General features: G+C 41.7%; 1 protein-coding gene across 2 annotated transcripts in view; it reads right to left on the reverse strand.

Moving 5' to 3' along the window:
* The window catches only part of msh3 (mutS homolog 3 (E. coli)), a 341409-nt gene that overhangs the window by 53174 nt on the left and 263915 nt on the right, over window positions 1–24320 (reverse strand). For both annotated transcript variants that reach the window (XM_041186817.1, XM_041186818.1), the window contains one exon: window positions 7327–7513. In XM_041186817.1, the coding sequence (XP_041042751.1) occupies window positions 7327–7513 (187 nt within the window). The remainder of the gene's footprint in view (window positions 1–7326; window positions 7514–24320) is intronic.

Consider the following 24320-nt stretch of genomic DNA (forward strand, 5'->3'; position numbering starts at 1 on the left):
CAGACGTGAGCGCTGCCCACCATCATAGCAAGGGGGACGACGCCTCCACAGGATGGGCTTCACCTTCACAAATCAGCTTGTCTTGCACCTCAGTGACTTACCCTGTAGGATGTGAGCATCTAATGACTGCTCGCCTCACCCCAATGAGAAATCCGCGTGCCAGTGTCATCAGCACATATGCTCCTACACTTGAGGCAATAGATGAGACCAAGGAAGGGTCCCACACTGACCTTGGGCAATCCCTAGCCCAAGTCCCAGCAGGCAACAAACTGATCCTCCTTGGAGATTTCAATGCCAGAGTTGGGAAGGATGCAAATCTCCAGAAGGATGATTGGCAACGGAGTAAATGTCGAGAACACAACCTCGTCACAACCAACAATGTTCCATCAGTAAGATAAGCAAAAGACCTCGTGGCATCACCCACAGTTCAATTACATCATTTTTCAAGCAAAGGACTGCAAGGCTGTCCACATCATCCACACTATGACAGGTACCGATGACTGCTGGACTGATCATCGCTTATCCTATCTACCATCTCCATCAGTCCGGCCCACAAACAACTAAGGCAACAGAAGCAATGCTGCAAGAAAATTAACTTCAAAGGCCTCGAAGATCCCACAAAGGCCCTATTCAGCCAGCGCCTCGCTAGCAACCTCTGAACCTCTAGTCACCAGGAATGTGCCCATGGTGCCTGGTTGACCCTGAAGTCCACCATAGCAAGCACCTGTGAAGAGGTTCTTGGTCCTTCTACCAGCAAATATCATGGTTGATTTCAAAAAATGACATTGAGCGTATACCAGGCAGCAGTGATCTCCACCCTCCTATAGGCTTCGGAGACTTGAACAACCAACAGCAGGCGCCTCAAAGCGCTGGAGAAGTACCACCAGCGGTGCCTTCACAAGATCCTCCAAACCCGGTGGCAAGAAAGGAGGTCTGACAGCAGTGCTGTCTCCCAAGCCAACTTGTCCAGCATTGACGTGCTGATCACTCAAAACCAGTTCTGCTGGGTGGGACATGTCATTCATAATCCTAGCACCAGATTCCCAGTGCTCTACTGGGAACTTGGTCACAAGTGGAGACACCCAGAAGCAGAGCGGAAATGCTTTAGGGATGGCCTCAAAGCATCCCTGAAGAGGTCAAACATACCCGCCAACTCATGGGAGACTGTGATGGGCCAAAATGGAGAAGGCTCATTCGGAAAGGCACCAAACACATTGAGGCACTTCATCAGGAACATGCAGAGGTGAAGTCAAGGCATTGGAGGGAGCACAGAAATCTCCAAATAACCCATGTACCCTACCCTTCAAGCACAAACTGCCCCACATGTGGCAGAATCTGCAGATTGCACATTGGACATCAGCCATCTCAGAACCCATCGAATCAGAGTGGAAGCAAGTCACCCCTGGTCCCAAGGGACTGCCTAAGAAGGAAAAGAAGATAAATCTCCACATGAAGACTAGTAGAAAGCAACAGGTTTTTGTTGGCAGGAGATGAGTTAGGATGAGAGAGGTGGAAGATAGAGTAGTAAGTGGGTTGCTAAGGCATCAGTGTTAGCATCATTACTGTTCCTGACTCACATCAGTGACTTGGATTCAGAAACCCAATGCAAATTGGTCAAATTTGCAAATGATGTCAAATTAAGAGGGGTGCTGGTGTAAAAGGAGTTGGCTCAGAAGTTACAGAATTAGTTGTACAAAATATGTGTGTGGGAGAAACAACGCCGAATTAAACTTCATACTGATCAATGTAGAGCACTGCACTCAGGAAAGAAAAATAAACACACATACTCCATGAATATTGCTGCAAAGCTAAAGATGAAACTGAAGCAAACCTGGATGTCTTAGTTGGCGTGGCATGCATTGTTCAATGACCAACCAATGCAATATAACAATCAACAAAATCAATAGAGGATTGAATTGCATTACCAAAACACTAGGATATGTCAGAGGAAGTCATAATCAAAGCTTAGAATATTCCAGTTGAACTGTGTACCTTGCTCCTTTCTGGTCAGGAAGGTACAAATGAGCCATTAAAGCATTGAATGCAATGCAAAGAAAAGCCACAAGGTTGAACCTCAGACTAAAACATTTGATTTATGAAAAAAGATGGAGAAACTGGTGTTTTAAGCTTTAAAAGCAGGCATCTGAAAGGTGATCTAATAGAAGTATACAAGATTAAAAATATAATGGAATTGTGAATAGGACATGGGGTCAAATTTGTAAAAGGCAAATTCAGAACTGGTATTAGAAAATTCGTCTTCATATAAAGAGTGATCAATAATCTAAATATGCTCTTTGATAAAGGAGAAGAGGTGGAAATTCCAGAATCATTTAAGAACCAGTTAAATCCTGCGATGGGGGAACTTTCGGGTCATTTTGGATGGATGATCTAAGATGAACCTAAATGGTCTTCCTCACCAGAAGGTGGTTGAATGAACAAGATGAGGTGGGGGAGGAGGAGAAACAAGGGACTGTCAGTTCCAGAGAATTCTGGCAATGAAATGGTAAAAGAAATTCAAGTGAAATCATTCTAAGTAAGGCGATGGTGGCCAATTCGCAGAAACAATCAGCCATAAATGACTTCTGGAATCATCACTCCTGTGGCAATCATTTAGAAAACAGCAACACAAGAATAATAACAGTCAGAAATGAGAAAAAGCATTACACACATCAAAAGCATGTTGGTCCAGTACATTAACTCTCACATCACCTAATTGTATTTTAAATAATCTCAATGCTTTTGCCTCTTTCTTCGATTGATTATTTAAATCAGCTGTTCTTAATTTTGTATAAGCTGTCAATCGCAGTTAATTGTAATTCATTGCAAACTTTTATTGGTTTATTTAGAATGGCACACAATACAAAGTAACAAAACATGGGCCAAAGGTTTTGCCAACAAAGGTTGTCAAACACCTCTTTATCCCAATCCCATTGTGCACATCATTGTTTGCAATTATTCCATGTTGTACGGTTTTAATCTAACATAATATAACTTGTAAAAATAGAAATACGTTGCCAGGATACACTGTTAAAAGCCCTTGCAGCAATGAACCAACATTGACATGAAACACAACTGTGAATATTGATCAATCAGCATCCCTACAGCAACGGTTTGAAGCTGTCAAAAATGTTTATTCAGCAAGAAAAAGGTCATCAGCATTAGTGACAGGCAAGTAGTAACTATAAAATTAAGATTTCCATGAAAAAACCTGCTATTCATATTAGGGCCCATGTCACTTTTCACAATGCACACCATTCAAAAAATAAAGAACACAATTACAAATTATGCAGGACAATCATTCTGTATTAAGGCACATGAAAGTACAGAAATGTCCAGTGTTATTCCCCTAATATGGAAATAGCAATTTCAAGTAATAGAGAAAATGTATACCCTACATACAAATCCAAAGGAAACTACAGGCAAGTGACTACAAAATGTCAAAATAACAAATTTATTTTATTGCAAGTTTCACTGCCTATTGCTGCAGATAAGATTGGTTTTATATTTTACCACAGTGACAGCAGATAGAGTGACAAAAAGTTAAGCAACACATTTTGGTTGGGAGAATGCAATGGGAACATAATCTAAATGGGAAAGCACAGAGGGGATGAAGGGGGTTGGTAGAAAAATAAATTTAGCTGCCCAGCTATAATTTTTCAAATTTCCATAAGAAGACAAAATGTGCCATAAGACTGGAGAGTAAACAATGGTTTTCACCAGGCTGGGTGTGAGGGAGGAGCAGTTAAAAAAGAGGCCATAGCGTCTGGAGATAAGGTGGATAAGGGTTGATCAGATTGAAGTGTTTTTTTAAAAAGAAAAGAATTGACAAGAACAGGTAAGGAAGGAATCTTTGCTCCAGTAGAGGTATCCAGTGGGAGGGGCATAACAGAATTTGAGCTAAACTAATTAAAAGTAAATACAGTAAAACATTGCAGGTAGGTATGTGGAATGCACTGCTTCAGAAGGCCATGGGTGCAAAATCAATTCAGCTGTTTAAAAACAAGGGTAATATTTACTTGGCAATTAAAGGTCACTGGGATTTAGGGAAAGATAGAGCTGCCATGGCTAACAAAATGGCAAAGCCTGCTTTACAGATCAAAGATCCTTGCTACTCATGATACTATAATTCTTTATATATAAACTGTCTCTTTCACTTTTCTGAGCTTAAGTGTAGAGGGATTGTGATTATGCCAAATATATGATTAGTGTTCAAACTTTCTCTGTGAGCAGTATTTTCATTGACAAATGCTACTCAGCTGGAAGGCAAGATCTCAGCCAGCAGTCAAGAAATTTTGCCAAAACGCAACTTATGCAGAGGACCATAAAAGCAGCTAGAAAAATGAACAGATCAAAACTTTGATAACTTTGGAGAATAAGATCAAAAATAATTTTTAACTACAAGTTGCCATTTTGCTGTCAAATTAACAAAATAAGCAGGCAATTTATGCCTCTTGTTTGTTTTGAATTAGCACAGTTCAATCCTTTCTCAAAGTCTTTTTATTTTTTGAATTTTATTTCTTTAAAGCTTTTGAAACTTGACATGAAAAGTTTTGGTGTGAAATGTGTGTTCAAAGTGTAGGATGTTACAGCTGGGAAATGAACTCTTTTCCCTGCCCCAACTCACTCCTAGCAACTGCTATAGGCATCAAATATTCTGTGGTCATGGAATTAGTCTTCCTCTACCCCAAATTTATGTCTTCAGCGTATCCATAAGCATAAAAATAGTAAAATGGTAGTAAGTGTAGTAAGGTGAGCTAAATTAAGGACCAAAAAGGGAACCAACACATGGAGGCAGAGGGCATGGTTGAAGTATTGAATGAGTATTTTGCATCTGCATTTGCCAAGGATGATGATGTTCCAAAGTTACAGTGAAAGAGAAGGTAATTGAGAAACTGGGTGGGCTAAAAATTGATTTTATTAAAAGGATTCAGAAAGGTGGGCTGTACTTCAAGTTGATAAGTCATCAGGACTGGATGGGTAGCATCCAAGAATGCTGATGGAAGTAAGGGTGGAAATTGTGGAGGAACTGGCCATAGTCTTCCAATCCTCCTTAAGGTACAGGGGTGGTTCTCAGGGTCTGGAGAATTGAAAACATTACACACTTGCTTAAAAAATGAAAGGTGTAAAAATAAACCCTGCAACTATAGACCAGTCAGTTCAACCCTAGTGGTGGGAAGGCTTTTAGAAACAATGAGCTTTAACACTCCCCCACTGACAGGGGGGAAGGCAGGAGGACACATTAAATCCAGTGAGCAGTCTTCCCGCTGCCTATTCACCCAACCCTGTCCCCATCACAATTAAACCAGTGGCGGGAGTGGCATCGGGCAGCCCACCTGCCAGTGGGCCAATTGAGGCTCTTAAGCAATTAGTAGCCATTTTCAGTGATGGGACACACCCATGCCAAGCAGCTGGCCAAGCAGTTTTCCCTGCACGGGATGCTAGTGGGCAGGGCTGTCCCTCCTTAATTAGCTCCTGAGCCCATTGAAGGCAACCGCCCCCCCAAAAACCAAAAGGTGAAACATCACCACCACCACTACCCCTGGGTTGCCCTGTCCCCATTGCCTCTCAAACTCCAGACCCCATCCACCTCACCAACCCCAAAACACAAAGTTCTCATTCATTGCAGCTCGCCTTCTCATTGCCCAAGTGCAGTACCAGCACTGGCCACCGTTCTTGCTGGCGCTACTGATACATTGAGGTCTGCCAGCCTCTGAGGTGAGACTTCCTGTCCCTGAGGGCCAGGAATCCCACTTCAGTCTATTAACAGCCAACTGGGGACCATGGTGCCCTGTATAATTCAACCCAATAATTAAGGATAAAGTAACAGTCACTTGGACAAGTACAGATTAATTATGGATTTGTTATTCAAATTGTGTTTAACTACTTGACTGAGTTTTTGATGTGATGTGAGCATCACTGGCATTTGTTGCCCATCCCTAATTGTCCTTGGATGGTGAGCCACCTTCTTAAATCAATGCAATTCATCAGGTAGGTACACCCAGTGTCAACACAGATGGTTGATGAGTGTAATGTGGCTGATTTGGTGTATATGGATTTCAAAAGGCCTTCAATAAGGTGCCACAAAACAGACTTGCCAGGAAAGTTGAATCCCATGGAATAAAAAGGAAAGTGGCAGTGTGAATACAAAGTTGGCTGCTTTTCTTGACATATATTAATAATCCATTAATATATGCAGGGCATAATTTCAAAATTTGCAAATGACACAAAACTTGAAGTGCTGTGAACAATGAAGAGGATAGTGATTGACTTCAAGGGGACATACAGACAGGCTAGTGGAATGGGTGGACATGTGGAAGGCGAAATTAAGTGCAGACAAATGTGAACTGATAGATTTTGGTAGGAAGGATGAGTAGCGCCAATATACAGGGCACAATTCTAAAGGGGGTGCAGGAGCAGGGCAATCTGGGAATAAATGTGCACAAATCCTTGAAGCTGACAGGGCAGGTTGAGAAAGTGGTTAAAAAGGCACATGGGATCCTGAGTTTAATAAATAGAGGCATAGAGTGCAAAAGCAGGACGTTATGATGAACCTTTATAAAAGGCAGGTTCAACCTCAACTGGAATAGTGTGTCCAATTTGAGGCACTTTAGGAAGGATGTGAAGGCTTTAGAGAGGGTGCAGAAAAGATTTACAAAAATCATTCCAGCCATGAGGGACTTCAGTTACTGCAGAAGCTGGGTTTGGTCTCCTTCAATAAGAGGACATTGACAGGAGATTGATAGAAGTGTTCAAAATTATAAGGGGTCCAGAAAGAGTAGATAAGGAGAAACGGTTCCCATTGGCGAAAGGGTCGAAAGCCAAAGGGCACCAATTTAAGGTGATTGGCAGAACCAACAGCAACATGAAGAAAAACTTTTTAGGCAGCAAGTGGTAAGGTTTTGGAATACACTGCCAGAGAGTGTGGCGGAAGCAGATGCAATTGGGGCTTTCAAAAGGGAATTGGACAAGAACCTGGAGAATAGAACTGCAGGGCCATGGGGTAAGGGCAAGGCAGTGGAACCCAATGAGTTGCTCTTGCAGAGAGTAAGCACGGTCATGACACGCCAAATGGCTTCCAGCTGTGGCGTAACCATTCTATGATTCTATGGACACAATCTACTGGCCAATGGAGAGAAAAAACATTCAGTCTGGAAAGTAGATTCAAATAGTAAAAGAGCATTAGCAAAAGGGCAGTTTGACCTTACTGATGCACCAAGATCCACTTTTAGCACTAATTTAGTAGCTTCATTGTTAATCTAATTGCTTTAGAACTGAACACCCATTTTCAGCCCTTTAGGAATTCATTTTTGCATGCAAAATACTTACATCCTTAATAAAGTGCTCCAGAGTTGCATAAGCAATGGCAATACCATCATGAGTACTGGTGCCTCTTCCCAGCTCATCCAAGATGATTAAAGATCGAGATGTTGCCTTCTTAATGATCTCAGCGGCCTCTGTCAGCTCTTCCATAAATGTACTTTGACCTTTGCAGATATTGTCAGATGCTCCCATTCTGAAAAATAAAGATTTATTCTTTTAAAATCTGCTGAAATCATCCTTCATTTTACAGAAAAAAATTCAAAATTTCCTAGTAGCTGCCCATCTGCAATTAAAATCAAAGTATATACAAAAGCAGAAAATGCTGCGAGTCATAAGGACTTGAAACGTTAACTTTGTTTTTTTCTCTCTCCACAGAAGCTGTCAGACCCGCTGAGTTTTTCCAGCATTTTCTGTTTTTGTTTCAGAATTCCAGCATCTGCAGTATTTTGCTTTTAAAACCAAAGGATACTTGGCTCATCTTATCTGGGCAATACGTTTAAAGGGTCTAGGATTTGGTTTGCGGAATGCACCTTCTGAGGTATGTACATGAGAAGTCTCAAACACCAGGGATTCCTCAGGACTCTAAGTGCTATTGTAATTGCTGCTTATGAGTTAATGGAATAGGTTAGACCTTTAAAGTTTGTGCAAAGCCCACTGTCAGAAGTGCTCTTCAATTCCTTTCCATATTACTTCATGTTAAAACAGGGCGGCATAGCAATCAATCAAGAAATTCTGACTATTTTGACGCAGCCTTTGCTTTGCAATCGTATTGGTGAACATGGTTTTAGATTATGGCTGTTTATTTTCTGCATGAAGAGGACAGGTGTTAGCTCTCTTGGGTAAAAAGACTGGCCTCATGACAAAGGGTAATCACAGAGGAATTACCAGCACCTGCCCTCCTCCAGCAAAGGCTCAAGCTCAAAGTTGCTTTCTGCTGAACTAGTGACTATCCCCCGAGTGGGATGGGGAAAGGTAAGAAGTGTCTCTGAATGACAGGTTGACAAGAAGTGGCGCAACTGGTGGTGGAAGTTTGGAATGAATCAATCCTCTGTAGCAGACTCGTTAATTAATTATGAGTGAAGTAACTCTTTCGAGTACAAACACGTTTCCATCTGTTCCTATTCAAATGAAGTTACATTGTTTCATAGTTTGCCATTGTGAGATTTGAACTCTTGATCTTGGGATTACAAGCCCAGTACCATAACCACTTGGCTATTTAGGCCAAGCCTCTTCAGTACTCCTGGAGGTTGTTGATGACTGAATGACCAGCTTGGTTTATTGATTGTATCTGTTTGGGTAGCTTGAAACTCATATCAGGCAAATGCCTGTAGCCCTGAAAGCCAATGACCCAAAAGTTAGTGTATTTAGCTGTATTAACAACACGGAGTTCACCCCTCCTAGTTAAACCATGCAATTTTAAGCTGGTTAACAGCCAGCTGTAACTCTGCAGAGACTTTAGGTGTTTTCTATCTGCATGCAAGTCCTCTGGGTTTGGGTACGCAAAGATGTCTCTATAGGGAGAAATGGTGCATTCTTTTTCAGGCAAACATGTACTAGTTTGACGTGGATCTCTCAATTGTTTAGTTTGAAGATTGAAACATAGTCACAGGTACTTGATGTGCACAGAAACTGGTCAAAACAATGTTGGCTGGCTTTGCCACTACTCTTGCTTCATAGACAGCATGGTTATCAACTGTAGCCAGATATACCTTTTAAATTAATATGGCATATCAATAACAATTAAATGGCAAAAGCAATAGTTCTGATTTTAATTTTAAGCAATGGTTCACTGTGGAAGCTAACTAACTGGTGACGAAGAAACCCCTCTATTCTCATGTACATTACCAGAGCAGCTTGTGCATATTGGAATATACAATATTTAATGAAAAATGGCAGTCTATTCATATTTCTTAACAAATGTCACAATGATGAAAGTTATGTAGAAAAGCCTCAGTGTGTGACATTCACACAATCTAATATGGAACATTATTGAAAGTCAGCCAACGGCTGATACCAGATCTTCCATTTTACACTTATTTTGATGGAGACATCATTTTTTCTGAACAAAAAATGTGAATGAGTGAAATTCTGAGGTAAAGGAGTAAATATAGATATGTGTTTTTATTCCAGTGGGAAAAAGGGCTAGCTAGTCCAAAAATGGCAAAATGGGAATTTCAGGATTAAGGTGAACTACAGAATAGGAATTATTGAACTATGAAGAGAAACTAAGTTCTTCACTGCGAACAGTTCCTATTCCAAGTGACAGAGACAAATACCTCATGGCACTTGAATTGTGAGCACCATACTCAATATCCATTTATTGAGCGTCTACCCCATCACCCCAGACAAACTGATCCAGTTATTTTTACAGTTGACATTTATAGAAGATTGCATGTATGGGTCATACCTGGCAAATGAATGATAAATCTAATCAAGCCAATTATTCCCCTCTCAGTCTACTCCCAATTATCTGTAAAATGATGGAAGGAATCATTAATAATGTAATCATGATACCAGTTTATTAATAACCTATTCACTGATGCTCATTTCCACCAAAAACATTCAGTTCCAGACATAATCAAAGTCTCGATTCAAACATGGAAGCAACATCTGAATGCCAGAGGTGAGAAGAGGGTAGCTGCTCTTAACATCAAGTCAGTACTTGATGGAGAATGGAAGCAATGAGCAACACTAAAACTCAGAAAAATGGAAGGAGGGGGTCAAAAGAAAAATACGCTAATTGGAGGAAACACACCTGGCAAAAGAGGAAGATGATCATGGATGTCAGATGCCAATCACAACAGCACCAAAACATTGCTACAGAGACAAGTTCTCTGCCCAACCAACAGCAACTGGTTGAATGTTTCATCATAAGCTCAGCCACGGAGCTGTTTGCTGATGGTTTTATAGTTTTCAGCACCATCCACAATTATTTCAACAATGAAGAAGCCCTCCCAGCCTCAGCAGAACTTGATCACCATCCCATCCATGTTTGGACTGACAAAGTGGCAGGTAATACTTGTGTCATGACCATCTCTAACAAGAGAAAGCCCAATCACCACCTGCAATCCTCAACAGCATTACTATCACGGAGTACCCCCATCATCAAAATTTTGATGGTCATCAATATCAGATGATTAAATAGAGCTTCTGTGACAAAAACATGCCCATAAGAATAGGGCAAAGGCCGTTTATTCTGAGACAAGTGACTCACTCACTGGCCCCTCAAATTCTCCAGGTTCAAGTCAGGAATGTGGCAAACTACTCATTCCAAATTCTGCCCACCCATTACCCGTGTCCATGCTGGCTAATATTGTCTCCTGGTCCATCAATGCCTTCAATTCAAAATTTTTACCATTCAGTTCATGATTGCTGCCCCTTTGATTTCTGCTTTTGAACAGCAGCTGCTGCTGATGATTCTATTTTTCTCATACACATCTCCTCCAGACCAATCTTTTGCTTCTTTACATACTCCATAACCATAACCTTTTGCCTTGCACACAATTGCTTTAGTCATTTAATCTTTTGCCTTCTACTCTACCATTGCCTTCCTGTTTGTTTTTTGTCACCCACGACCACCCTCAACATTTTCCCTGCCTCCGTACTTGCTTAAAACCTTTTATACTCATAGTTTCTTCCAGTTATGATAATAAGATCATCAGCCAGAAACGTTAACTGATTCCCTCTCCACAGATGCTACCAGAACTGCTGAATGTTTCTAGAATTTTTAATTTTATTTCAGAATTGCAGCATTTGTAGTATTTTGCTTTTTAAAATTTCTGATACTTGTATTTTAATCCTTTCATTTCCTCAATGCTTCATACCTCTGTAACCTCCAGTCCTACGACCATCATACCCCCTGCCTGAACCCCCATAGCAATCACACTCGCCGACCCCCACCTCCGCACCCCAGAATCCGACTTTCCACTGATCTTGGTGTCTTGTGAATTCCCCTTTCCTCCAACCCACTACTGGCAGCTGTGCCTTCAGCCACTTACATCTCAATCTTTGGAATTTCCTCCCAGAACACCTTCATCATTCCTTTTTGAAACACACCTCTTTGTCCAAGCTTTTGGTCACCCACCCCAATAGGTCTTTTTGGTGCAATTCCATTTCTTCCTAATACCTCTGTGACAAGAATGATCCCAGGGTTAAACAAGTGTAGCTATGAAGATAGTTTGGAGAGGTTGGCTGTTTTCCTTGGAGAAAAAAAGGCTGAGCGGAGGCTTGATTGAGGTATTCAAGATCATGAGGGGTATGGGATAGGGTAAACAGTGAGAAACAAATCCCACTGAAGAGAACATCAAGAACTAGAGGCACAAATTCAAAATAATGGGGAAAAGGAGAAGAAGTGAGGTGAGGAAATATTTTTTCACCCAAAGGATGGTTGGAGTCTGGAATGAACTTCCTGAAAGAGTGGTGGAGGCAGGTTTGATCGAGGTATTCAAAAGAGAATTGGGTTGCTTTCTGAAATGAGAGAATGCGCAAGGTCATGGGGATAAGGCAGGGGAATGAGATTAGACAGAATGCTCTTTCAGCGAGCCAGTGCAAACACAATGGGCTGAAAGGCCTCCTTCTGCACTGTAAAGCTTCTATGATTCTGAGAATATGGAACACGTTTTTCTATGTCCATAGTGCTATTTAAGACAAGTTGCTGAGTGTATCTACTATCCTCCTGATAGGTAGATGCATTAATACGCAAACTCAGCAACATTAGGGTAGAGTGGTTCACTTGTTGGTGATCCTACCACCATATTAAGTATTCACTCCTCTATCAATAGCATAGTGTGGCTTCACTATGTACTACTTACAGGAGTCATTGCAAAAAAACTCACCGAGCTTACTTCAACTGTACCTTCCTATTCCCTGACCTCTACCACTGAAGAAAAAAGCAGTGGTAATGTTGTGAGAAGATCACCAATTTCTCCTCTGCCCCACAGCATCCTGACCTGATACTGCCAATCTTTGATTACCATGGACTCCATATCCTGCAATTCTCCAGTAGCATTGTGGGAACACTATCAAAGTAGTAATGTTGTAATATAAAAATACATACCACTGTCTTCTCAGGATGGGCAATAATTCTGGATTTGCCAACATTACCCACATCCCACAATTGTTATCACAGAATCACACAGTGCAGAAGAGGCCCTTCGGCCGATCAAGTCTGCACCGACATGTGAGAAACACCTGACCTACCTACCTAATCCAATTTACCAGCACTTGGTCCATAGCCTTGAATGTTATGATGTGCCAAGTGCTCATCCAGGTACTTTTTAAAAGGTTGTGAGGCAACCCGCCTTCACCACCCTCCCAGGCAGTGCATTCCAGACCGTCACCACCCTCTGGGTAAACAAGTTCTTCCTCACATCCCCCCTAAACCTCCTGCCCCTCACCTTGAATTTGTGTCCCCTCATGACTGACCCTTCAACTAAGGGGAACAGCTGTTCCTTATCCACCCTGTCCATGCCCCTCATAATCTTGTACACCTCGATCAGGTCGCCCCTCAGTCTTCCCTGCTCCAATGAAAACAACCCAAGTTTACCCAACCTCTCTTCATAACTTAAATATTTCAACCCAGGCAACATCCTGGTGAATCTCCTCTGCACCCCCTCCAGTGCAATCACATCCTTCCTATAATGTGGCAACCAGAACTGCACAGAGTACTCCAGCTGTGGCCTTACCAAGGTTCTATACAACTCCGACATGACCTCCCTACTTTTGTAATCTATGCCCCGATTGATAAAGGCAAGTGTCCCATATGCCTTTTTCAACACCCCGCTAACATGCCCCTCCGCCTTCAAAGATCTATGGACACGGATGTCAAGGTTCCTTTGTTCCTCAGAACTTCCTAGTGTCACGCCATTCATTGAATACTTCCTTGTCAAACTACTCCTTCCAAAATGTATCACCTCACACTTTTCAGGGTTAAATTCCATCTGCCACTTACCTGCCCATTTGACCATCCTGTCTATATCTTCCTGTAGCCCAAGATACTCAACCTCACTATTAACCACCCGGCCAATCTTTGTGTCATCCACAAACTTACACTCCTACCCCCCACATTGTCATCTATGTCATTTAAATAAATGACAAATAATAGGGGACCCAGCAAAGATCCCTGTGGTACACCACTGGACAGTGGCTTCCAGTCATTAAAGCATCCTTCTGTCTTCACCCTTTGTTTCCTACAAACTAAGCCAATTTTGAATCCACCTTATCAAATTACCCTGTATTCCATGTACATTTGCCTTCTTTATAAGCCTCCCATGTGGGACCTTGTCAAAGGCTTTGCTGAAATCCATATAAACTACATCAACTACACTACCCTCATCTACACATCTGGTCACCTCCTCAAAAAATTCAATCAAATTTGTTAGGCATGACCTCTCTCTGACAAAGCCATGCTGACTATCCCTGATCAAACCTTGCCTTGAATAGGTTAGGAGATGTGAGCTGAATCATCTCTTTGTCCTACTCCTGGGTTGGTTATAAGAGTTTGAATTATAAAAAAATGCGATATTGCCAATTCAATATATATTTATCTGTGTATAGTTCAGTGTAAGAATTTAGTCAGCCAAATTCCTCGAGTTAACAAGCAAGGAGTTAGTTTCATTACTAAAAGTCACTCAGGAAAAGATACAGTAATTATTGACAAAAAGCTTTAAAATGTACACAACTTTTCACTAAACATAAAACACACACCCAACTTCCTCAGGCATGCACAAAAAGAAATAAAACTTTACAGAGTGTCAGATGTCAAAACCAAGTAAAAGAAAGGTATGGTCAGAAAAATTATTCATGGATTGTCCAAATGCTTGTCCACAGTTAGAGAGTCACTTTCCACGGCAGCCGATGATACTTCAGTTTCTCACTGAAGCAGTTGTTCTGCAGTCATGGCTGGTTGATTCTGGTTTCTCTTGAAGGCAGTGGCGTTGAGTTGGAACCCTCCTTTAAGAACTCCTGGTGTGCAGCAATGAGGTCTTCCGATGGGTCTTCAAATCACAACTAGGGTTCAACTTTGTCGAGAGAGATTTCAGAGAGCGTGGGGTGGGGACAGGATGTAAGGCTGCTGCTCCTATTGCCCCTGTGGCTGTCTCTGTACGCTAGTTCAAATCCAGTATATTTTGCACCTAAGAGCTGGGTCAAATGACCTCTCTAGTTTCAATCTGGGGTTCATCTTAATCATTGTCTCTGAGAACTCCGTAGATTCTGTGGCTCCATAAAGAGGCTTGTGGCCTTCACAAATGTAACTTGTAGCTGCTGTAGGCCAGTGTCATTGGTTTACCACAAAATGTTCTTTTCAAAAAGATATATATTATATATAAATATATTTATTACATATGCACACCCAGATGACATTACAAATTTATATTCTATATAGCAGATCTTTGTCACACAACAAATAAAACTAAACTGCGCTCCAGTATAGCTCAAGATACATGACCAACATCAGGGGCCAGATTTTCATGTCCTTTTGGAATCAGGACTGGGGTTGGGAATCACCAAACTACTTCTTCAAGGTAAATCTATATTTCTGATATATAAATGGGCGCACACGGTCTTCCCATAGTCAGGAAGAGGTTTGAGTCAGGGTTAGGTCGCGACCTCACATACATGTCCTCTGACATCAGGCTCACCATTGACAGCCCTAGGGAAAATTTCTTCTTCCAGTCCCCCAGTTTTCATCATGGCGGATGATTTTTGGAAGGTTTCTGTAAACCCTCCTTGTTTAAGGCTTGGTGAGCTTTGGGAGAAGCCTGCTGAGGAATATTCTGACAGATAAATGTTGGATGTTTTCACAAATTCAGATGTCATTATTAGATGCTGTTTTATGAGTTAGATGTGTTTTTATGGCACTTATTAATCATAAGGCTCTGTCCTGCAAAGGAATGTTGACTATTACATTGATTAGTATTGCGTAAGTATTGAGACGCATTAGAGTACATCTCCCATTTGGAAAGGTGCTATTATACATTCAAAACTGAAGAAAGCAGTTATAGGGAGATGTAGTGTTCTGATCTGAAGTGATTCAAATGTCCACAGTGCTTTCAATTTGGAAAAAACTGGTTTGCAGCTTTCACTTAGAGGGAAAAAAAAGCTAACTGCTACTGGAAACCTGTGAATAACAGGTCATCTGACGTAGTTTAGAAAAGAACCTAGCCATCTGTTTTTCCCATTTCAATAGGCTCCTTTGCCTGCAGTTGCAAGGGTTTGTTTTGACAGCTGAGCCCATTATGAGTGCTGCTTTGGGCTGCAGTAGAGTGCTTAAGTTGGAATTTGGTGGCTGAGGGAGGAGGTAAGGAGGGAATGAGGTGATCCTTTCAGTATTGTGAGTACGGTCAGGTAAGTATTTGCTACTTTTATCGCTTATAGTTTTTAAGGTCTTATTTTGTGGTTCATTGTTTGTAAGGGTTATATTCTATCACAACGAGGAGCAAGAAAGAAGGGCCCTAGAGTAATTAACATTTTTTGATATTAAATATCTTCCAAAAGGTTTCATTTAATTTAAAGGGCTAAGGCATGGCAGGAAAGCTGAAAGCTGTGGTGTGCTCCTCCTGCTCTATGTGGGAAGCCAGGAACATTTCCAGTGCCCAGGGCAAGCATGTGTGTGGGAGGTGCTCCAGCTGCAGCTCCTAGAAGCCCGGGTTTTGGAGCTGGAGTGGTGGCTGGGGACACTGTGGAGCATCTGCGAGGCAGAGAGTATTGTGGATAGCATGTATACAGAGGTGGTCACACCGCAGGCTAAGAGTCCACAGGCAGGAAGGGAATAGGTGACCACCATGGAGAGCAAGAGGACTAGGCAGGCAGTGCAGGAATCTCCTGTGGCTATTCCCTTGCAAAACAGATATACCACTTTGGATACGTTGAGGGGAAGGCCCCTCGGGAAAACAGCAACAGCCAAATTCGTTGCACCACGGTTGGCTCTGCTGCACAGGGGAAGAGTAAAAAGTGTGGAAATGCAATAGTTATAGGGGATTCAATTGTAAGGGGAATAGATGGGCGTTTCTGTGGCCGCAAACGAGACTCCAGGATGGTATGTTGCCTCCCTGCTGCTAGGGTCAAGGATGTCTCAAGAGCAGCTACAGGACATTTTGAAGGGGGAAGGTGAACAGCCAGTGGTTGTGGTACACATTGGTACAAATGACATTGGTAAAAAAAGGGATGAGGTCCTAAAAGCAGAATATTGGGAGTTAGGAAGTAAGTTGAAAAGTAGGACCTCAAAGGTAGTGATCTCAGGATTACTACCAGTGCCACATGCTTGTCAGAGTAGAAATAGCAGGATATATCGGATGAATACTTGGCTGAAGAGATGGTGTGAGGGGGAGGGTTTCAGATTCCTGGGGGATTTGGACCGGTTCTGGGGGAGATGGGACCAGTACAAACTGGCTGAGTTACACCTGGGCAGGACCGGGATTGATGTCCTAGGGGAAATATTTGCTAGTGGCTGGGGAGGCTTTAAACTAAAATGGCAGGGGGAATGGGAACCTACGCAAGGAGTTAGGGGAGGGGGAATCAAGGACAAGAACAAAAGATAGAAAGGGGAATAAGAAGTGATAGGCAGAGAAATCAAGTACAAGAAGCAAACAGGGCCTCAGTGAAAAATAGTGGGAACAGGACAAGTAATGTTAAAAAAACAAGCCTTAAGGCTTTGTGTCTTAACGCGAGGAGCATTCGCAATAAAGTGGATGAATTAACCGCGCAAATAAATGTAAACAGGTATGATATAGTTGGGATTACAGAGACATGGCTGTAGGGTGATCTGGGATGGGAACTGAACATCCAGGGGTATTCAGTATTTAGGATGGACAGACAAAAAGGAAAAGACGGTGGAGTTCCATTGCTGGTTAAAGAGGAAATTAAAACAATAGTGAGGAAAGATATTAGCTCTGACGATCTGTGGAATCTGTATGCGTAGAGCTGAGAAACAATAAGGGGCAAAAAACGTTAGTAGGGGTTGTAATATAGACCCCCAAACTGTAGTGGTGTTGTTGGGAATAGCATTAAACAGGTAATTAGAGACGCATGCAATAAAGGAACATCTGTAATTATGGGTGACTTTAATTTACATATAGATTGGGCAAATCAAATTAGTAACAATACCATAGAGGAGGAATTCCTGGAATGTATACGGGATGGTTGTCTGGATCAATATGTTGAGGAACCAACTAGAGAACAGGGCATCCTAGACTGGGTATTGTGTAATGAGAAAGGAATAATTGGCAATCTAGTTGTGCGAGGCCCCTTTGGGATGGGCGACCATAATATGATAGAATTCTGCATCAAGATGGAGAGTGGTGTAGTTGATTCTGAGACCAGGATCCTGAATCTTAATAAAGGAAACTACGATGGTATTAGGTATGAGTTGGCTATGATCGATTGGGAAACATTACTTAAAGGGATGACGGTGGATAGGCAATGGCAAACGTTCAAAGAGCGCATGGGTGAACTGCAACAATTGTTAATTCCTGTCTGGTGCAAAAGTAGAACGGGAAAGGAGGCCAAACCAGGGCTTGCAAGGGAAATTAGAGATAGTATTAGATCCAAGGAAGTGGCATACAAATTGGCCAGAAAAAACAACAGACCTGAGGATCAGGAGCAGTTTAGAATTCAGCAAAGGAGAACCAAGGGGTTAATTAAGAAGGGGAAAATAGAATACGAGAGTAAGCTTGCGTGGAACATAAAAACTGACTGTAAACGTTTCTATAGGTATGTGAAGAGAAAAAGATTGGTGAAGACAAATGTAGGTCCCTTACAGTCAGAAACAAGGGAATTTATAATAGGGAACAAAGAAATGGCTGACCAACTAAATACATACTTTGGTTCTGCTTCACAAAGGAGGACACAAATAACATACCAGAAATGTTGGGGAACACAGGGTTTAGTGAGAGGGAGGAACTGAAAGAAATCAATATCGGTAGGGAAATGGTGTTGGAGAAATTGATGGGATTGAAGGTCAATAAATCTCCAGGGCCTGATAATCTACATCCCAGAGTACTTAAGGAAGTGGCCCTAGAAATAGTGGATGCATTGGTGGTCATCTTCCAAGATTCTATGGACTCTGGAACAGTTCCTACAGATTGGAGGGTAGCTCATGTAACCCCACTAGTTAAAAAGGGAGGTAGAGAGAAAACAGGGGATTATAGACCAGTCAGCCTGATGTCAGTAGTGGGGAAAATTCTAGAGTCCATTGTAAAAGATTTAGTAGCTGAGCACTTGGTAAACAGTGGCAGAATCGGACAGAGTCAGCAATGGATTTACGAAAGGGAAATCATGCTTGACAAATCTACTGGAATTTTTCGAGAATGTAACTAGTAGAGCTGATGAGGGGGAGCCAGTGGACGTGGTTTATTCGGACTTTCAGAAGGCTTTCGACAAAGTCCCACATATGAGATTAGTGAGTAAAATTGAAGAGCATGGGATTGTGAGTAGTGTATTGAGATGGATAGAAAACTGTTTGGCACACAGGAAACAGAGAGTAGGAATAAAAGGGTCTTTTTCCGAATGGCAGGCAGTGGGGTACCGCAGGGATCAGTGCTGGGACCCCAGTTATTCACAATATATATTAATGATTTAGATGAGGGAACTAAATGTAATATCTCCAAATTTGCAGATGATACAAAGCTGGGCAGGAGGATGCAGAGATGCTTCAGTGTGATTTGGACAAGCTGAGTAATGGGCAAATGCATGGCAGATGCGGTATAAAGCAGATAAATGTGAGGTTATCCACTTTGGTAGCAAAAACAGGAAGGCAGATTATTATCTGAATGGCTATAAATTGAGAGAGGGGAATGTGCAACGAGACCTGGGTGTTCTCGTACACCAGTCGCTGAAGGTAAGCATGCAGGTGCAGCAGGCGGTAAAGAAGGCAAATGGTATGTTGGCCTTCATAGTGAGAGGATTCAAGTACAGGAGCAGGAATGTCTTGCTGCAATTATACAGGGCCTTGGTGAGACCACACCTGGAACATTGTGCGCAGCTTTGGTCTTCTTATCTGAGGAAGGATGTACTTGATATAGAGGGAGTGCAGCGAAGGTTTACCTGACTGATTCCTGGGATGGCAGGACTGACATACGAGGAGAGATTGAGTCAGTTCGGATTATATTGCTGGAGTTCAGAAAAATGAGGGGGGAATCTCATAGAAACCTATAAAATTCTAACAGGACTAGACAGGTAGATGCAGGAAGGATGGTCCCGATGGTGGGGGAATCCAGAACCAGGGGTCACAGTCTGAGGATACGGGGTAGACCTTTTAGGACTGAGATGAGGAGAAATTTCTTCACCCAGAGAGTGGTGAGCCTGTGGAATTCGCTACCACAGTAAGTAGTTGAGGCCAAAACATTGTATGTTTTCAAGAAGGAGTTAGATATAACTCTTGGGGCAAAAGGGATCAAAGGATATGGGGAGAAAGCAGGAGCAGGCTATTGAGTTGGATGATCAGCCATGATCATAATGAATGGCAGAGCAGGTTCAAAAGGCTGAATGGCCTACTCCTATTTTCTATGTTTCTATGAAGGTTGAGCTGGGTTTCAACAGCTCAGAACCACTTATTTCAGCAGGGGTTTGTGTACACAGTTTAACTGATAGTTATTAAAGGATTCTCTCCCCAAGGTGGTTATCGCATAGATGCTTGCTTGTTTTTACAACTGAATGATCACATGATGGGATTTAACTTTCTCCATTGGATCAGGAGTATTTTTTCAATATGATTGGTTGTATTTTTGACTATTGGCTCTATTAGATTGTTAGAGGTGCACTTTTTTCAAGCCCATTTCAAAAGATTTCGAATTGCTATTACATGGCTCCTGAGGACTGTACATAATGGATACTGGATGAGTAGCTATTGAAGATACATGGAGGAATGGGGAATATGAGGTGACATGGAGGATGCATGGGGAATATGAATGGGCATGGACCAGGCATGGGAGCATGTAGGAGGTGAAAGGTGAGGATTAAAGGGCATAAGAATAATGTTGGAGAGCTGGACTGATGTCGTAGCAAACTAAAGTGGGCCTTCTAACCTGCACACCTCAGCACCCATAGTCCTCTGACACTAGTCTAGGAGTCATACAAACGTACAAATATAAGAATTAAGTGTAGGAGTAAGCTACTCAGCTCCTTGAGCTTGCTCCACCATTCAAAATAAGATCATGGCTGATCTGAATGTAACCTCAACCCCACATTCCTGCCTAACCCCGATAACCTTTCATCCCCTTGTTAATCAAGAATCTATCTAGCCCTGCCTTAAAAATATTCAAGGACTCTGCTTCCACTGCCTTTAGAGGAAGAAAGTTCCTAAGACTCAACTCTGAGAAAAAAATTTCCTCATCTTTGTCTTAAATGAGTGACCCTTATTTTTAAACCGTGACCCCTGGTTCAAGATTCTTCCACAAGAGGAAACATCCACCCTGTCAAGGCCCCTCAGGATCTGAAAGGTTTCAATTAAATCACTTCCTACTCTTCTAAATTCCAGTGGATACAAGCCTAACCTGTCCAGTCTTTCTCCACAAGACAACCCACCCATTCCTGGTATTAGTCTAGTAAACTTTCTCTGAACTGCTTCTAACGCATTTACATCTTTCTTTAAATAAGACCACCAGTATTGTATACAATACTCCAGATGTGGTCTTACCAATGCCCTGTACAACTGAAGCATAACCTCCCTACTTTTGAATCAATTCCCCTGACAATAACATTATATTATCTTTCCTAATTACCTGCTGTACCTGCATACTAACCTTCTGTGATTCATGCACTAGGACACTGGAATCCCTCTGAATCTCAGAACTCTGTAATCTCTCACCATTTAGATAATAAGCTTCTTTTTTATTCTTCCTGCCAAAACGAACAATTTCACATTTGTCCACATTATACTCCATTTGCCAGATCTTTGCCCTTTCACTTAACCTATCTATGTTACTTTGTAGCCCCCTTATGTCCTCTTCGCAATTTACTTTCCCACCTATCTTAGTGTCATCAGCAAATTTAACAACCATTCCTTCGGTCCCTTCATCCAAGTCATTTATATAAATCGTACAAAGTTGAGGCCCCAGCACTGATCCCTGTAGCACACCATTCGTCACATTCTGCCAACGAGAAAAAGACCCATCTATGCAAACTTTGTGCTTCCCGTTAGCTAGCCAATCTTCTATCAATACCAATATGTTACCCCCTATACCATGAGCTTTTATTTTCTGCACTTTATCAAATGGCTTCTGGAAATCTAAATACAGTACATCTATCGCTTCCCCTTTATCCGTGACTCCTTCAAAGAACTCCAATAAATTGGTTAAACATGATTTCCCTTTTACAAAACCATGTTGACTCTGCCTGATTGATGAATTTTTCTAAGTACCCTGCTAGAACATCTTTAATAAAAGCTTCTAACATTTTCCCTATGGTGTTAGGCTAACTGGCCTATAGTTTCCTGCTTTCTGTCTCCCTCCCTTTTTGAATAAATGAGTTACATTTCCTATTTTCCAATCTAATGGAACCTTCCCCAAATCAAGAGAATTTTGGAAAATTAAAACCAATGCATCAACTATCTCACTAGCCACTTCTTTCAAGACCTTAGGGTGAAGTCCATCCAGACCTGGGGATTTGTCAGCCTGCAGCTCCAACAATTTGCTCAATACCACTTCACTAATGATTGTAATTTTCCCCGAGTTCCTCCCTCTCTTCCAATTCCTGAGTTACAGCTATTTCCAGAATGAAATGAACTGTGAAATCAAAGTCCTGCCTGCTCATGTCTCCAGGAGATGAAAATAAGGCAGGTATGATCTCAGGTTTCCAAATCCAGGAAATGGCCCAACTCTCATTCCCCGAGCCGAACATGAAAATCCAGCCCCATATCTGTCACTATTGTCCACATACAATGCTGTACATGACATGTACCCAGTGGGCACACACACACTACATGGATGGATCCACAGGATTTCCTGCTAAAAATCAAGTTCAAAGACAAGTGTATGGAATGTCAGAACTATAGTTTCCTCCGTAGGGTTCTAAATGCTTTGAGAACGATCAGCACCTACATGCTTGTGTTGCAGGATTAGATAATATCATGACATAAGCAAAATGTGCTGACACAGTGCCTGTTAACAGGTCTGCGCTCTGATTTTTTTAAATTGCAAAGGACAACATAGAAATTGTTAAATATTATCCAGCCTCTCCACTCCACAGTAAGCCTATTACAGATGCAGTCACAGAATAATATAAATGTAGGAGAACTTACTAAATTACATTTTTTTAAAATTCATTCACAGGATGTGGGCTTTGCTGGCTGGACCAGCATTTATTGGCCCGTCCCTAATTGCCCTTGAGAAGGTGGTGGTGAGCTGCCTTCTTAAACCGCTGCAGTCCATGTGGTGTAGGTACACCCACAGTGCTGTTAGGAAGGGAGTTCCAGGATTTTGACTCAGCGACAGTGAAGGAACAGCAATATATTTCTAAGTCAGGATGGTGAGTGACTTGGAATGGAACTTCCAGGTGGTGTTGCTCCCATGTGTCTGCTGCCCTTGTCCTTCTAGATGGTAGTAGTCAAGGGTTTAGAAGATGCTGTCAAAGCAGCCCTGGTGAATTCCTGCAGTGCAACTTGTAGATGGTACATGCTGCTGCTACTGTGCATTGGTAGTGGAGGGAGTGAATGTTTGTGGATGTGATGCCAATTTCAATAGTGCATGAGCTGTAAAGTGTTTTGGCTGTCCTGAGGTCAGGAAAAATGCTTTATAAATGCAAGGATGCTTGCTTTTTTTTAAAGAACAGCTCATGAGGATCAGTTTGGCATTTCTCTCTCTTTTGGATCTCTTCCTGACCTCAATCTTCATGATAATCATTGCTCTTCAGTCCATTGTGTTTACCACTTTAAACAATCTACTTCCTTCACCGTGTGCTGTCATATGCTCTCGTCTGCTCCAATCTGGAGCAATTACTAGTATTTAGCACATCTGACCCGTGAACTTTTCTTGATGTACTTTTCTCACCTTCCACCTTGTTTTGCTCAATCTAGAAGAGGTTTGCTTGCTGCCTTCTTTAATTTTGATGAAGGAACTCTATCCAAAGCATAACTCATGTTTTTTCTCTGTTCATATACTGGCAGACCTGCCTTTGACTCCTAATTGTTTACCTGGATCAGTAAAACTCAAGGCTATAATTAACAAGAACATGCTGTAAATGGCCTTCCTCCAGAGCAGCTATTAATAATTGCTCTAGTTACAGTAAACAGCGCACAGTTCATTTCGATTTTTTTTTAAAGTTCTGAACATTTAACTTCTGCAAATTTAATCCAAATCAATGAAAAAGTTAACCAGTTATTTTACAGAAAGGCATTTTCTTTGAATATAATTCAGTCCAACCAAAATACTCAAGAGATATTTGCTTAACTCTTCAGAACTGTACTTGTAGAACTTTGCCCACCAGGAATGTGGATCATCACATGATTTTTAGTCCACATCAGGACAATTTAGTTTGGCCATTGTTCCGGCAGCATTTATTTGTCAGGATTGGGAGAAATCTGCAGTTTTGAAAGAGATAGCTATGACAACTTACATGTATCAATCCTCATGTAGAAGCAACAATAGCTTGCTATTTTTAATTTAGGGATGGGTTTTAAGAGGTTTTTGGAAGGAGGATGGGCAGGTGGAAAGACAGAGATTTAGAGAGGAATTTCCAGAGAGTAGGACCGAGGGTTAGGTTTTGTGCAGGTTGGTCTGCTACTCTACCCTTGCCAATAATGGCTCTCTCTCTCTTTATGCCTGGAGTGCACTCTCCTAAAATGCTGCAAACTGATCCTTGGAGTAACTTGTAAATAATGTCAAAATATTTGCGCCTGAATTGCCAGGTGAAGGTTGGATTATTTTCTCATCTACTTTGGTAGTAGCATATCTGTAAGGATTGATGTAACCATCTCTATTTGCAGCTGTTTTAATCCAGCAAACCTTTTATAAAAATGAAATGACCAAAAAAGAGAGGGTGCCCCACCTTAATAAAATAGCTGTATT

The sequence above is a fragment of the Carcharodon carcharias genome, chromosome 4 (assembly GCF_017639515.1).
Source record: "Carcharodon carcharias isolate sCarCar2 chromosome 4, sCarCar2.pri, whole genome shotgun sequence".
Classification (NCBI taxonomy): Eukaryota; Metazoa; Chordata; class Chondrichthyes; order Lamniformes; family Lamnidae; genus Carcharodon; species Carcharodon carcharias.